Below are 17,021 nucleotides of genomic sequence, written 5' to 3'. Positions count from 1 at the left end.
TTTACGCACTGCAATCCAAACCAAATCCTGTGTGAAGTGGAAGTTTTTCTGATTTCCACGTTTAGTAATCTGACACCCAGACTCTGAGCAGAAGGATGGACCCTTAACTCGGCTGGGAGGACGGAAGGAAGGAGCAGTCATCCAGCGAGCAGGAGCAAGCAGAAGCGAAACGCTGTACGCAAAAAAACAGCCCCGTGGCTCCAGCAGCGGAGAAGATCTGGGTGCCAGCGCGTCTCCAGTTAACTGTCCGTCTCACTCAAATGATCTCAAAGCGACAAGTTTCACTTTCCGCATGCGAATGGGTGACTTTCCGCAGCGCTTTGTGAGGAGAAGAGGATGAAGAATTTCAACAGCAGTGCCCTTCACAGCCATAGCCAGTCTACCAACCACATTAGAGAGCGAAACAGCAGAAAGTACAGCTTACTCTCTGTTTTACCGTTGCGATTTTCTCTCCGAGGTTATGGGGTCTGCATGGCTACGCTGTTTCTCTTCTGTTTCGGCTCCCTATTTTACCAGCTGAACGGAGGACCTCCTAAAATCCTGCTAGACATCAGACAGTATCTCGGTAAGAACTTTTCCTTAAAAAAAACCTCCTTCCTGAAGGTCGTTATCAAAATAATAGTAAGAAGTTGCTCTCCGCGTCTGGACATTTTTTTTATCGGTAGGAGTTATTAAGAAACGTTTATCAAAAATGGAAAGGGTCTCTTTCATGAAACCCACCGGAGGCCACATCGTCTCCTCAACCTCATTCAGCCCAGGTGGACGAAACCGATTTTCTCTCGTGCTTATTTCTAAGTGTTAATTTATCCATGTGGAGTTTGTGTTTTAAACCCAAAAAGACCCCCACATTTTAATATCAATGCAGACACTAACTATTGCATATACACAGCTGTGTATCATCCCGAGTCAATATCATCCCGTCAGTCTACAAAGATGTGTGAAGAAATGTGAAGTTTTTTCACTCATTTTGTTTAACCACCTAAACCTGGGGTATTTATCGTCACTTTTACGCCGCTGTGAGTTCTAAGAGCATGATTGAGAGGTGTTATGGCAACTAGAACTTAGCAACTGTTAGGATTCATGCTGAAGACTGACGCCTCTTCTTGTACAGCCAGCTGGTGCGCTCCAGCCGCGCAGCTCTCATTACGCACGGCTTGCACCGGTTGAACGAGGGGTGAAAGGCTGAATTTATGCGGTTATTTAAAGCCTAGAGTGCATCTGTGGTTGTTTTAATAAAAAGCACGCTACAGTGTTGCCAGTTTTTTTTAATGTCAGGCAGGTTTCCAATTTAAAATATTCTGGCCTGAAGGGATTATTTTTAAATATTTATATAGATATATTTTAACATTACTTGGCAGCTATATTTCTGTCATTACAGCGCACTGGATCTTAACTACGGTAAAGTGGATAAAGTCTACTGTGTATGTGAAAAAGAGCCCATTTGTGGCCACATCTGCCATAGACATATGTCTGAGTGTCAGCCTCTAGGATAAGATCTGTCAAGAGTCAAAAGGCAGTGTCTGCTTGTACAAGTCTGATCTTGTGACTTCAACCTCTTTGATACCCTAAACAGAATCAGATGCAAAGGTGATTTTCCAGCGAGAACACGGCCTGTGTCTTGAAAAAATTAGGTTGCATTTCTACCTATTTCTCACAGGGGGCTAACCTTTTATCACGTGATAAACATCTGGAACAGAATGAGAGTCACTTTCCAGGTCAGCTACTAATCCCCTGGGTCAGATTGGTTTCCTGTAGACACACACAAGCACACAGTCTAACCGACTGGCATACAAATACATAGGCAGACTAAAGCTGCACAATATTGTCAAAAATAACTTGGATTTCATTCAAAGCATAAGCACAGATTCCTAAAATAGAACGTTTTACCTTTTTTTTTTGAAGAGTGCTAAAATATTAAAAGTTCACACTGCAGAACATTCAACTTTGGAGCCTAATAATGCAATCTAGAAATCACGGCAGTCAACACCAGTTTATTTTATTTTAAAGTACTTGCACAAAGCTAATGCATGCATGGTGAGATAGCCTCCTTACTGCAGCACTGCTTCTAAGAAGTGCTCTATTCTGAACAAATACACTGATATGCCTAGGCTGATGATGGGGCAGATGTATGTGCTATTACCACAGACGAGCAAGCAAGCAAATTACATCAAAACACCATTAGGAAAAAAGAAATGTATAATTTGGTCCACAAGGCTGAGTGTTAATGGCTTATAGGGCATAAGCCATTGACACTCAGCCTTGTGGACCAGGATGAGGAATCCCTCTAGAAAATCTAGTCTCTGCTCCCACCTCCACGATTGATCTCCACAGCATCTCTACACAGAGACCCTGTGGACCTGAGCCTTGTTAAACAGTGACTCCACTGTAGTGTATGGAGTTCAGGAGGGTTTTTCTTTATGTAACAGCGCCACAGTGTAGCACCTCAACTGGGATGTGGATGACTAATCGTCTGCATTTATTATGATGCTGAGGCAATGAAGAACGACTTTGTAGCTGAAAGTTGTGACAGGGTCAAATCGATCATATAAAGTTAAAGCCTTTTTTGATGTTGTTTTGTTTCCTGAGTCTGAGTCAGCAGGTTTGTGACACATTTCAGGTAACTTTGTTGCATGTAAAACAGCTGTAGAAAGAGAAATCCAGTTGGGCTGGTGTGTGAAAGAGCTTGAGATGTGGTCTGCTCATTGTCTCTGTTCTGAAGTGTGTGTGGTCTTGAGGGAGAGACCGTGGAAGGAAGAAATCTAGGATAAAGGAGGGACGGTACAAAATACTCCTGTGATTGGGACTGCTTTGAACAGGTTCATAGGAAAGTCATTTTCACAAAGAGCTCACACAGTCTTCACTCTTAGTTTGTTGTGTCTGTTATTCAGAACCCAGATGCAAGCTCCAAAAACTGTATAAGGGGAAACTTCACAAATCACCAGAATTATGAGGAGAAGCAGACCTTTAAAATAAATGCCTCCTTCTAGTGAATAAAATAAATCAATTACTTTTAATATAATAGCTCTAAGCCTGGCGTTGGCATTTCTAACTAATGCACCACATTTTCTCTGATGAAGAGATACTTTATGTCTGTTGCTGTGCCTCGTTAAACACACGTGTGACCTAACTTGTTTTACTTTTGGCTGTGCTGTGCCAAGATGAAGGTGAGGAATCCTGTTGAGGTGGGTGAGTGTGGGCGTGCACGTGGAGGTTGGCAGCTTGATTTAGTGTGATTGTGTGATAGGTGTGTGGGTTTCTCTCAGTCAGATGTTGCCGGTAGGGAACAGACCTTGTTTTGTTTGGCTCGGTGGGGAGGTCGGTGGATGAGGATGTCACTCAACATGCCGTATAGTCGCAGTAACTAAACTGCCGTGCAGACCTTTAAACCTGCTGAATTTACAGCCTGCTCACCACTGTGCGTTCACACTCGCTGACCTTGTCTAACACTTTCTCGTGTCTGTCTTTCCCTCCTTTGCTCATAAACTGTATGCTGACCCAGCTACCTTGCCAGAAAATGCCTCTTCTTGCCAGGGGGTGTATGGACATGTCTGTGTGGCAAAAATCTGTATATAAATGAAAAGTTACAACAAAGTTTCAACGACTGGGAAAGAAGCGTTCTTCATATTTTATGCCATATTTTTAAGTGCTTGGAGCTGAGACAGCAAAACAGAGCGAAGCACAATGTCCTCTTTAACTGTGGTCTTACTCAATACATAGTGCACTTACTCCTTTAACATATATTTCGATTTAATGGACTTTTAAGCAACATTTAAGTATGCACGTCTTTCTAAGTGTTTGTGTGTTGTTATAGCCCCCAGTCTTCTTGCCATGAATCATAAATGCTGAACTTGATGTGGCTGGGAGTCTTTCACCACTAACTTTGCTCTGCTTCTCAAAAGAACCCTTTAACCTTTTTAAAACACACACACGTAAATTTAACTTTTCAGAAACGGGCCAGTAAAGTGTCCGAGTTGGAGACTCTGGGGCGGTATTAGGGATTAGACAAGTATGCGTAGACACAGAAGAAGCTTTAGGGTCGCTTGGCCTCCCTTCAGTTTGTGTCATGTTTGCACCTTTGCTGGCCAGGAAGTGGTTCAAAGCAAACTTTTTAAGTGAATTCAAATAAAGTTTAGTTTGGCTGGTCAGCGCTTAGGTGTAGTGACACAAACTTTATATGTATATAATAAATTCAGGGAGGATGAGTTGGGAATTGCTGCAGAGAGAGAAAGGGAAGATTTTCCTGCTGTTAGAAGAACACACATACTGTTCCTCGACCTCCTACAGACTCATGAATAATACACAACGAGTATAACACTGTGTCTTACATACCTTAACAGGGCTGAAACCGCTAATGTAGAGGTGCTTAAACTGTGGGGTGGACCAGACTAGTGTGGGTGATAACAAAGTTAAACTAAACTGAATTAATTAGATTCTAGTACAGGAAATAAACAAATAGCAGTTTGGTGATATATTGTGCTTACCTTTATTTTCTATTGCTCTACTTATATTATTGTATGCTTATTATTTTCTAAAATAAATGATGGAGTTTGAGGTGTGAATCCATTAATGGAGTAATTGTTGTAAGTAAGTCTGGAAGTTAATGAGATGGCGAGGCCTCTGTCGTCCATCAGTGTGTCTATCCATCTATCCCTCCCTCCACAATTCACAAAATTAGCTACTTTTCTTAGAGCGCTGAGCAGATTTTAGCGAAGATTGAACACAATGACCAACTAATGGATCCTTTTTCCAATTTTTATGCTCTTTTCCTCACTGAGTATTGCTCAGATTGCAGTGAAATTCGATTAATTTGTTTTGAATATGTCTAATTGAGAGGCTTCCTGCCTTCTTCATGGATTTTAATTCTCATTGGTTTGTACAGCGAACCAATGACAGCTTACAACTTTCTTTTTGTGCTTCACGTACTATATTAACCTGCCAGATGAGCTACTACATCATTGATATTCTGGTGGTCAAAGATCAGATGCATTAAACTGCTCATCATTCCTTTATTTCACATCAGAATAACCTTTTCGCTTTACCTTTTGCACCGGTGACCTTTACAGACCTCTAACTTCAAATCTCACCTTCTGCTTGAATTTAAATATTTTATAGTTCACAGTTAATAGTATATATTTTATGCACATGCATGCACATTTATGTTTACACTCATACTGAAAAAGCTGACAAGTTAGTTACATTAAAAAGCTTTTTTTGAACGAGGCAGTCATGTAAGTGTGAATTCTGGAGCAAACTCGCCACTGTAGTCACACAAATACACCCACTTCCTATTAAAGGATATTAAAAACAAGCTCTTTTTTTAAAATTTAAATCATATTTTGCACTTTTAAATGACAGATTTATTGGCACTGACTCTTTGCCCAAAGTGACAGTCTCCAGGCTTCATGGCAATATACCAAATGTCACATAGAGTGAAAATCAGGCCAGTGCTGGTCAAGCTGTCAGTCAGCATTTTCAGCTGCCTAACAGGGTTGCCAGATGTGCACTTTGAGCCTAAGTGAAATCGGTGATGTGGAAAGGTGCTTGAGCTCCCGGTTTAATTCTTTACTTAACACCTTTTCATTTTTGTTATTGACTTGTGCAGCAGATAAGCAGAGGTTACCAACCCAAGCACAGACATACATTTATTTTTAATGCTAAAGACTCAAAACAATCCAATATTTAGAATAATATTTTGCATCCATCCAGCACCTCCACCTGACAAGCCTCATTAGGAAGTGAAGGCAGGACAGCTTGGTCTACTTACTCTGTATTCCTTCTAACTGCAGGACTCAAGTGTTAAGAAAAACTACACATTACTTCCACTAGACCCCAAAATAACCCCTAACTGGCAGCACATCCAACTTAAATGCCAAAACAATCAGATGGCCCATAATTTTCTTAGGGTTGGTAAAACAAGCAGCCTTGCCTGCTGAGTAGAGTATTTACCTGCTTTGTAACACGCCAGATTCTAACTGAGTTTAAGGGTCAATAAAGGATAATCAGCTTTTTTTACTGAATGGAAACCAAAGGGGAAAAGCTTCAGTGCTTCAAATTAGAGGGGTTCGCAATGAAGACATGCAGTCATTAAGTTATTATTTTATGATTGTTACAAGTACTCCGTTAGGCATGCATTGATGATAATCTATTATCTTTTTTTGTGTGTTTTGAATTTTCAGGATAGGAAATCATTTGAAAAAAAATATTTGTGTTGACCCTGTCATTACATAATGGAAGCAATTAGCATTACCAATTAGCATCTCCACGCTTGAGAGACTGCTCTCCCTCTCCAGAGAGACAGGCAAACACTAAAACAACACAGGGTAATTATCTTTCATTAGTGCATTTGTTTTTGCCACATGAAAAGAGAGCAGATGGAAAGAACATTACAAATGTACCAGTGCTGTTAAACTGCAACTGCTGTTCAAGGCTTGCTGAGCAATGATGGTTATAACCGAAGAGAAATCCCAGATGAATTTGTGGGCAATGGTTTGTGATCGGGTTTTTGCGCGGCGCTACTGAACGTACAGTGCTTCTTCTTTTTGCATGTCACTGAAGAAAAACATGAAATTTGTTCTACAAACTTGGGATGTGTCCAGTTAAACTGTTTCTGTAATGCTGTTTTCAGTGATGTTTCAGTAAATTGAGCGGGTATTTTGCAGTTGCTTTCCTGCTTTTTCTGCATATATCATGCAGCAATTAGTGCATGCTACTAACTTTAGTCTTCAATTGTATGAACCCTTTCCCCATGGTTTGTAAAACTAGACGATATTTTCTGATTATTGAGCCGTAAATGTGCTGGCACTCACGCTTGTCACTAGAGTGGCATTTTTAGGCCTGTCAGTGGCGTTTGTCATGCATATCCAAAGTTTTGGTAACCCGATGTGCACAGCATGCCTGACTCATATGCTAAATGAAAGAGCTGGAGGACCTACTGGCTTTAACTAGCCTTCACTGAAGTCTCCCTCGTGCAAACGACAAAAGGGCCACCATCATTTGTGCCAGCTCAAAGGAAAATTCCCTCCTTCTTGATCTGCTGCATCTCATTTATGTTTCATCGGAGTAGCATACTTTCTGTATGTTGCCTCTTCTTCTTCTGCTTTGCTTAGCAGCAAGTATAAAAGGGCTGTCAAGGGCCACATCCCCAACACCACTGTCAAGGGCCACGTGTTTCAAGCATATCTGCGGCTTCCCGGGAGGAAATTCAAACCAAACCCCTTTGGGGTTGCATCAGGAAGGGCATCTAGTGCAAAAATCTGCCAAATCAAAACATGTGGAGCTACCCATATGGAAAAGCTATTTATAAATCTTATAAAGTTTGTATCTGTCTTGTGTGAAACTTGTATGAAAAGCATATACGAGTGAAAATAGATATAAGATCACTTGAAAAATTATATAATGAAACATGTATGTTTTGGATACTTACTAAAACAATGTATGAAAGTAATGAGAAAGTGGCCACTTTCATGAGTAAATCATGTAAGCCTTATATGATTTACTCATGAAAGTGGCCACTTTCATGAGTAATCTCACATAAGTTTTTACTATTTCTTTTCCATATGGGTACCCACTTGTGAATTAAGGAGCAGCCGAAAGTAGTTTTTAGTTCTAACTTCTTAGTTATTGATGTGTTGTGGTGTTAGTAGATGGATTCACTGTCATATAAAGAGTCTAGCTAGCTGTCTCCCCCCATTCACAGAGCGTCTAGGAAGCTAAGCAAAGTGGTTGCTTCAAGTTTATTAAGTTTAGGATGTGAAAATACCCCATAAGCATTTATAAAACGGACTATGTTTGTTTCACTTGTTTGTATGCTGTGTAGTCAAGAATACATCATCTCAAAAAAGCTTTGTCTTGTTTTAAAGGGTTGCCAAGTCACTGATGACGGCTGGCTGTGTTGACTTTTATGGTAGTGCTTGTGGTGATGTGTGAATGGGTGGGTGGCTCAAGGCCCGGAGCCACTGGGTGGTACCCAGGCTCATGCTTTTGAAAAAAGGTGACTACACACAGCATATCCCATAATTTAAAACATCATTGACCGAATAAATAGAGGTCCTGTGAGAGAATTAAGTGTCTGCTTACAGCGTGTAAACTGAGCTCCCGGCTTTAATCAACTCCTCCCTGTTCATTCAGAAAGAAAAGACCTTTAATCTGAATCCAAGTCCTTTCATGTCAAAAATAGAAATACAATAATTGCACCCTGCTACATGAGAATTTTTTAAGCTGCACCCTTCCTCATATCTCTGTGTCCTGGTGTTGTTAGCCATTTGGGAAGTCTCTTTGTTTACTTTGGCGAGTGGTAAATAACCCCACATTCCCCAGTTTATTGCCACAGATCATCTGAAATGTTGAGGACTTGTTTCTGCCAGCTGGCCACATACGTTTCCGATCAAACAGCAGGTCCGTCAGGTCACTAAAGTCAAGCAATTATCTTCCAGTTTTATCAAGCAACTGGACTGAGAGAGTGAAACACATTACCAGAAGCCACAGGACTTGTTAAAGAGAAACATATTTGCCCGGTGGTCAGTGAGATCAAGGAAGCCTGGTTAACTTTTCTCAGAGTGAACTTACCACATCTTGGTCAGCCCACCCTCATTTCATGGACGTGAAAAAGTAAGAAGTAGTTTAAAATAGCTGACTTAAATATATAGCAGGGGAGATATAGTGGGAGGGCCCAGCCCATGTTCTTGAAACCACTACATGCACTTTTGGGGAACTGCATTGCAAGTTTTATGGAGCCTGTTTCCCTTTTTAGGTTCAGCGGAGTTAAACTGGTTTTTCTGTTTTCTAGATTCAGTTTATTTGCAAAAGTCATCTTTGAGTATATTTGAGACTTCAAAGCTGCACTTATTAATACGTCTATAATAACGATGTACTACAGGCAGCTGAAGGATTTAGTGAGAATTTACTTCTTTCGTAAAGCACAATTTAGCCTTTTCTATAACCTCTAGCTTTTAAGATTGTAGGAAGTCTTTCATCTACTTCAAAACCCTGACACAAAGATAAAGCTGATATTATTACAGTTACTGGTTACATACAGTACTTAACAAATTTGCGTAAGGTTTTTTGTCACAACCACCCTACATTAACAATAGTGGTAGCTACCTGCCGTTTATTACTGCCCTGTGGACTCTGCTGCTGTAACAATGGGAATTTCCCAACTCTGGGATTATTAAACAATATGTTATTGTATCTTACCAAAATCCTTTTTAATTGTGTTTTCACTGTATTGCCACAGGTGGTCTAATACATTACAAATTAAAGTGCCTTGAGGCGACTGATGTTGTCCAGTCCAGTGTACAAGTTCAAATTTGGATATAAAAACATGAATTCTGTCATTTTTATTTTTTATCAAACTTTTTTAAAGTAGTATTCCTAAAATATTTGCGTGTTCTTATTTTTACAGATGGTCTAATACATTTGTTAGGCACTGTATATAAACAGGTGAGGGTGTCCTACACATATGCACAAAAACCCACACGTCACGTAGACGATGCCGTTATTTCACTGCTGTGCAAGTGGTGCAAATATTGACTTTATCGATTTCATTCCACTTCACGGCCCAGCAGCTTCTCCCTTTCTTTAATATGAGCTTTTCTCCCTCTATATTCTTGATATTTGAAAAAAAAAAAAAAAAACACTCCTCACACAAACTAGAAAAAATATATGTATTTGTGATGAGTATTAAAAAAAATTTTTCAGAGCGAGACTCCATACCTTAATGCACAAGCAAGACTTCTAGTAACAACCTCCACTCCCCACCCGAACAAAGCTTTAGGTAGCTGGTTTATATTTAAATTTGTCACTTTGTATCAGAGACACGAGACTGAAATAGACAAACAACCACAAGCACAAACTTTCACACATTTTGGTCATAGAAGTTGTTATTGTTACACAGCGCAGTTTGTTACCACTGAAACAGCTCGAAGTGAAACCTGTGTGTTCTGCTTTCAGTGGGCTATTATAGAATCGCACATTTTAATGCTCACATTATTACATTTACTTTCGTTTTTGCAAATTGTTGGACACTCTCAGCTGTTTTTCTTTTTTTAAACCTCGTAACAGGTGAAATAAATGCGATAATGTGTCCAGTTATCATCCTAAGAAAATACAATTATTTTAGAGCGTTTGAAGGATCATAGCCCGAAAAGCATTCTCAATATGGAATGTGGTTGTCCCCAGCGAAAAGCAAACGCCACCTGTGCCAAATCTCACACCTCTGTCTCAGAATGTGTTCTCCTCTGAAACCCACCTCTGTCCCAGTGTCCCTCATTACATTTTTGTTTCTTTCAACACCCTCCCTGCCGCTTATATGAAGTCAAGTGTACAAAAAAAATTACAGCTAACTTCTCATCAAACAATTCCAAAAAAGTTGGACGTTATAGGAGTCGACGCTTTTGTCGCTGTTGTCACGTTTACCCTCAAAACAACAGCTTTTTCAAGTACTAAAGCAGAGATGTACTGTAGCAGTGTAGCTGTAACCCTGTACAAATGTTCTGCTCCGCTGGGGAAACCGCATTTTCCAGATGCTTTAAAAAGACATCTTGAGTGAAAGCAACACAAAGTTAACAAAGTCTTTATCCAAGAACGCGTAGCGTCCAAGAAGTTGTTCTTTTTCCCGTCCAGTTTTACAGTCCAGACTGAGGTTGAGTCCCTATTCTTCCCACAGAATTGCTTCTACAAAGCAATCAGCAGGTGTGGTTAGAGGTGTTAATTACAGGGTTGGAGAGGGATGATTTGTATCTGACTAGTGTTTGTGTGTCTGTGTGCAAAAGAGAAAGTGATGGGCTAAATTGTAATAGTTTATACGGTGTCTACTTTTTAAAACCAGTCAGAGAGGTTTCGGATGTATCCAGTATGAAGTTAAATGGGTTGCTGTTCATAATTTAGTGTTACTTCTTACAATTACTGTGTTGGTACATCCCTTAAAAAGCCATCACTTGTCTGGCCTGGTTCATTGGCACAGATCCTGGTTGTGTAGCATTTCCACTGACCTGCCCAGAACAACTTGCCTGTCTTTTGGCCCACCACCACTCTGCTGCTGCACCCGTCTGGTTTAGACTGTACTGAATTTGTGCCAGCTGGACCTGCCGTTCCTTTGAATCCATCCATCAATCTGTAAAAACTCTAATTGTTTCACCCAAATTTTCACCAGAGGTATTGCAACACTCAAATCCTGCTTTGCTTTTTCCATTTTCTTACTTTTCTGGCCTCCATCTTAATGTTATGTATCACTCCAAGTCCCCCCTCACCCCTCTTCTGGTGGAAGTGTTTGCATAAACCTTCCATCTAAATTCTTTCCTGGACAGCAAACAGATGCAACTTCTGTGTTGTAGTGCACACTGCAGTAGACATGTGCGACACAAACAAATGTGCCACTGGGTATACCGGCCGTGCGATCTTGCCAGCTGGAACGTTTGCCCCTAATCACTACGTGCAATTCCATTACATCCTCAACCACGCAATTTCAAAACCTCTCTTGTATCCTCTATTCAGTCGCTTGCCTATTCATCTGCGTGTGTTACTGTTTATTCATGTTTTTTTAAAAGATCTGTCTGTGTGTGTCTACAGAAAGTCAAGAAGTGTCATCACGTCCACAATTTTACGAATGCACTTGCGTATATTTATGTCTGGGTTCGGAGCACAAAAGATATGTTTGAGCCTCTTTGCTCGACAGCGAAGACGACCCTCAAAGCTTTTCTGTCTCTCAGTTGTGCGTTTCATAACAGGTTGTTTCACATTTACCATGGAGCTTAGTGTCATCTTTTCTATAATTAGCCATTCAATTCTAATGAGGTGTTTTTGAAGGGCTGAAGAAAACCACTCACCACCAGCTAGCGTAGCTCAGCCCACATTGCCAAATTAAAGAGAAGCTTGATCTTTAAGGCCAGGCTTAGCCTGAGCCAGCACTCACAGATGGTAGGCTAGTGCACTTTAGTGAGTGGTAAACATAGAAAACATTGTGGAAAAAAAGTGGAAGTGCAGGACCAAGTACGTTTGCTTTATCTTTGGCATTACATCGGAGTTACACAGCATTGTGTCTGAGTTATTTTACATATGAGCCAAAAACGCGCGTTACTGAAAACATGCAGGTTAACTTTTGCCCTTTTTTGTCCTCTCATGTCTTGTAACGTAGAGAGGAGTACTGGAAGTCTAGGGCTGCGGCAAAATGAGAGGTGCCAAAGGCTTTTACTCAGGTGTGTGTGTGAGGGTGGACACTGATGAAGAAGAAGATGACTTGTATCAATTGGCTAGACAGAGATCGAGCTGGAAAAGATGGGCAGCAGGTTAGGATGATTAAAGATATAGATGGAAATGTACTAACAAGTGAAGAGAGTGAGCTGAGAAGATGGAAGGAGTGCTTTGATGAGTGGGGAAAATGAAAGAGAGGAGGATGGAGAGAGGAAAGTAAATGAATGAGGAAGTGCAGAGGATTAGCAAAGAGGAAGTGAGGTCAGCTCTGAGATGGTTTGGACATGTGCAGAGGAGGGATATACTGAGCGAAGGATGTTAAATATGCAGGAGGTAAACCACAGAGAAAGTTTGTTTGACAGTACAAAGGATAGGATGAGATGGTGGCAGATGATCACATGATCTGCTGTGCTTTTAGACAGCCATCATTAGCTTACCTACTAGTTTGAGTAGTTTCCGTTTTAGTATTATGACTAATTTGGAGCCATAATTAGCCGTTTGAGGAAATGCCATTTTTGACACTTAACTTTGACTTCATTTTTTTTCAATCATGATAGTTCCTGTTTAACTCTTTTTTGCCACCAACTGGTGAAAGTATTATTCAGAGCTTGTACAGGACATTATTAGTATACAGTATTCAGTAGTATCCAGTATAAAAGATTTTTGCCTTTACAGTTACGTGCAACAGTTTTATTCTATTTTGTTCCAGGTTTTTAATCAGTTGTAGTGTTTTATGTATGCTGCAGCTGTCAGATAAATGTAGTGTTGTAGAAAGGGGGATCGTTCTTTTCAGAAGAAACCTAAAAATGCTCCATTACAGTATAAGGACCTCAAAATAAAATGAGGTAATAAATGTACACAGTTAATACCACACCAGTGATTCGGCTGCGGACAATCTGTACCAAATGTGCATTAATGGAGAGGTACCCATTGCTTAATCACACGCTATGCTGTACAAGCTGGTGCCGTGCCGGTCTATTTATAAGAGTAGAGGATCCCTCTGGGTTTGTGTAAATAAAGGGGGTGAAGGACCAGCTCAAACTGGACTCATGTGGGTTATTCTCTTCAAAAAACAATTCAAGCTTCCCCGGCTGTGTTGCTCTGCAGAGATAGAAGCCACGCCCCTCGAGTCGAGCTTTAAAAGGGTTTGTGCGATCCGGTCGATGTTTATGCTGTGGAATATTAAGTGCTTTTCAGGGTACCGGATGGAAATGTATGGCGTCCCGCTTGGCACTATATCCTCATTTGCCAGATGTCCTTTACTTTACTGCTTCCTTTATCTCTTCTCTCCCTCTGTTTTCTCCTTCTGAAATCCCTCTGACAGTGCCACCTCCCAGACTAGAATCTTAATGAGTCAGACAGATTCCTGCCTTTATATTTATAGGGCGAGCTACAAGCATTTGCCTGCACAAAATCTCATAACTGACACAGCAATTACAGGTCTGTGCAGACTGTCTGCGTTTTTGAACCGTGACCAGGAGGATGTGACCAAAAATGACCACGACCTGCTCGGAGTTGCTGTTAGACACATGGAGGAGCACCGCTGTTGTGCGGCTTGGTCCTGATGTTTCCTAAATAGAGTACATGTATTGAGGTGAGAATATAACTAGGATCCAGACAACGCTGACTAAGCCAATAGTTCAGAAATTGGGTAAGGATGCAATGTTCAGTAGTTTTACGGCCCATATCAACTCATTACTCAGTACCGGGTTCAGTTTTCAACATGTTTTTAAGGTGCTTGCCAGTCACAGACCATGAATGAATGCCAGCCATTCACAACCAAACAGCCTAGCCACAATTAAGAGCTAATTGTCCTAGCTGCCCTCAAATGACAACAAGCTGACCGTCAGATGGTGTTTATGAATGAAGGCTAGTTATTTCTTGCTGCAGTTCTCTGACTTAATATTTGGCCTGAATTTGAAGGCATGCCCGTGTTTCCAACAGGCCAGTCGAGGGTAAGAGAGTTTCTCTCACCTTAAGGCCTTGCTGCTCCACCACTGCGCATAAATCAACAGCGTCGGCGGGTCGATGCCGTGTTTGTTTGCCTCTGCCTTGCATGCCTGTGTACAGTAGTGATATGTGTGTGTGTGAGAGTGAGCAAGATCTGTCAGACTAAGCAGTGTCCCTGCTGGGAAGGTGGATACAGTACAAGGTTTTAGTGTGCCGCCTCTAACCTAGATGTGATAAAGGCCAAAATGTGACCACGCCTTAACACGGCACAGCACATTTAGCACTTGTAAGCCTTTCTAATGTCCTTTCCCTCTGCCCCTGATGACAACCAGAGAAGGAGTACTCTTGGCAATCCACTGTTAATACAAGGGAACCCACTTTATGACGAAAATTATGTTCTAATGACCCATAATAGCCATATATTTCTTCACTGCTTCTCCTTAAAGCTTGTGGTTTGGGTTTCATTGACAGAGAAGTGCTGAAGTAAGAAGTCATGGTAAAAAAGGGAAATGACTCAAATATACTCAGAAGCTAACAATACCACGTGTATTATCAAAGATTCTTTATCATAACCAGTTAAATGTAATATAACGTGGTAACTGTTAGCTATTGTTGAAATCCAATGTGATATTTGTCTTTTTACACTAATTACTAAAAGAAGGTTAATTATAAATGAATGTAAAACTTAAAGCCCTGTCAACTGACAGAAAGTTCCTGGGCTTAAGACATCCTGGTTTTCTGGAGCCTTTCTGGAGTTCTCCGTGTGCCTGCCAAGGTTTTCTCACCGTTCAAGGGGAATGTATATTAAGTTTTTTTTGTTATTCAAAATTGGCCATAAGTGTGGATGTGAGCATAAACGGTTGTCTGTCTCTTTGTGTTAGTCCTGCGACAGATTGGCGACTTGTCTGGGATCTACCCCGCCTTGTCTAACTCTGAATTGGATAAGCGGAAGTATGTGGATGAATGGATTAGCGATTGACCATGTGACTGTGCATATGAACATAAACAGCTGTCTTGCTTTGTGAGCCTTTTCATAGACTGCTGACTGGTATTGTCACTACTGCGCAATCTGAGCAGGGGTCTATGCTCCAAGATCTCCATGCACTTCTTATTTTATCTCTAATTGGACAGACATTAATAGAATCATAGTCAGAGTCTCTATAATGGTAATAGTGAGTTTGGACACTGGGCCAGAAACCAAGTTTTAGAAAAAAATCCACCTATGATGAAGACACCATTTAATTGAGAGTTGGAGTAGCTCTGCTGGAACTGAACTATCTAAAAAATCTTTTCTATATCAACCGAAGTATCCGTTTTGTTATTATGCCAAAAATGTTGGCGCTCATCGCGAAAACTGTACTTGGAATTCAAAGAATGTGATCAGTACTATTACAGCCCATTCTTTAATATGACTGTCAGCTGAGTGAACTACAGTTTATAAAGTGAGCCTTATACGACAGTTTTACCTCAAATACCAGCCTTGTTTAGTGGGTAATTACACTTACGTCAAATATTTAAATGACCACAAAGTACATAAATGCGTCAGCTTGTAAACACTACAAACTGGTTAATGTTTGGGATTTGCCGTTAAATCTGATTCCTAGACTTTGAAATTCCCCAATTTTAACTGCAGTGAGGAGCCTGTTCGGAGGCCTTCATCTACAAACACTGCTTTGCTGTTCTTGGAAGTGCGAGCTACCATCTGTTGTTTATTGTTCAGTTGTTGCTCTTTACTCTCTTTCTGGCCACTGTGGTCCATTCAGGCACCAATCCTGTCACTGCATTTTAACCAAACTGTTCAAACATTGTCACTCCATTTCACTTTAGTTGATTACACAGTTTTTTAATCTCCATGTTAAAAAGTTGTTCAACTCGACTGATTTGCCGTGAACATGTTTTTGATTACACAAGCGCGATATCTGATTTCTCAAGTGTTCTTCAACAAGTGTGTTAAAGTTCTCTTCTTCACTGGCTCAGATCAGCGTCACCAACATGTGGTCCACACATGGCAAGTGCGCTTTACTTGGCACCTGATGAGAATACGGAAAAAATAGCATGTATTGAGAAGCGAGCGTCCCTGCCTGTGTGCGTGGAGCATCAGGAGGCAATGGAATGATGTCATGTGGTACAAGGTGGTCTGCTGCAGACGCACATCCTGTGGCTTCTGTTACCAAAACTGCAAAATGTCCTTGACTTGCATTTTAAAATACGCAAGCATTTTTCCTTTTTTTCATACGCTGTGAAACACACTCACACAGACGCATGCACTTTCTTTTTTTGTGCCCCCTAACTTCCACATTCACTTACATGCATATATATCCCGAGACAAGAGAGCCCAAAACAAGGGAGTGGCCATGTCCTGATCCAGCAGTGGTTTAACCTGGCACTGACCAGTTCTCTAGACCGATGGAAGCTGACAGCAGTTTCCTTCAAATGAGTATTTATGTAACAGATGATGCATGCTTAGAGGTCAGGGCCCTGCCACCATCTACTGTGTGATTAGTGAGTGGTTTGGGGTTTCGGTGACACATGCGAATACACACACGTGCATAAAGGCACTCATCGCATACATGTGAAGCTGACAAGCTGACCTTCATGTGCATGCACATGCCTATTTTCTGATTGGACCAAGTCTCAGTACAGAAGTACACATACTCTATGTATGTGAAGCACATGCCCACTGGCAGCTGCTGTACTCTACAGCTGCACATCACTGCTGTTTATGGAAAACAGTTAAATCCAGAGAGGGAGACTCATGGTTTGGATGAGTTTAATTCTTCCGAAGTTGCAATTAAGCTAGAAAAACATTTCCAAAATATGATTATAATGATGATAAATTAGCTTAATTAAAGCGAAGCAATTACCTCATTATGATATCTGACTAG

General features: G+C 40.9%; 1 protein-coding gene across 1 annotated transcript in view; it reads left to right on the top strand.

The window, feature by feature from the left end:
• usta (uronyl 2-sulfotransferase a) overlaps window positions 1-17,021 on the top strand; it is a 56,529-nt gene continuing 39,508 nt past the window's right edge. The window contains exon 1 of the mRNA XM_005734455.1: window positions 1-565. Coding sequence (XP_005734512.1) covers window positions 337-565 — 229 coding nt within the window. The 5' untranslated portion in view covers window positions 1-336. The remainder of the gene's footprint in view (window positions 566-17,021) is intronic.

Source organism: Pundamilia nyererei, unplaced genomic scaffold (genome assembly GCF_000239375.1).
Source record: "Pundamilia nyererei isolate P.nyererei 1_Seehausen unplaced genomic scaffold, PunNye1.0 scaffold00058, whole genome shotgun sequence".
NCBI lineage: Eukaryota > Metazoa > Chordata > Actinopteri > Cichliformes > Cichlidae > Pundamilia > Pundamilia nyererei.
This window is presented reverse-complemented; position numbering and strand designations above follow the sequence as displayed.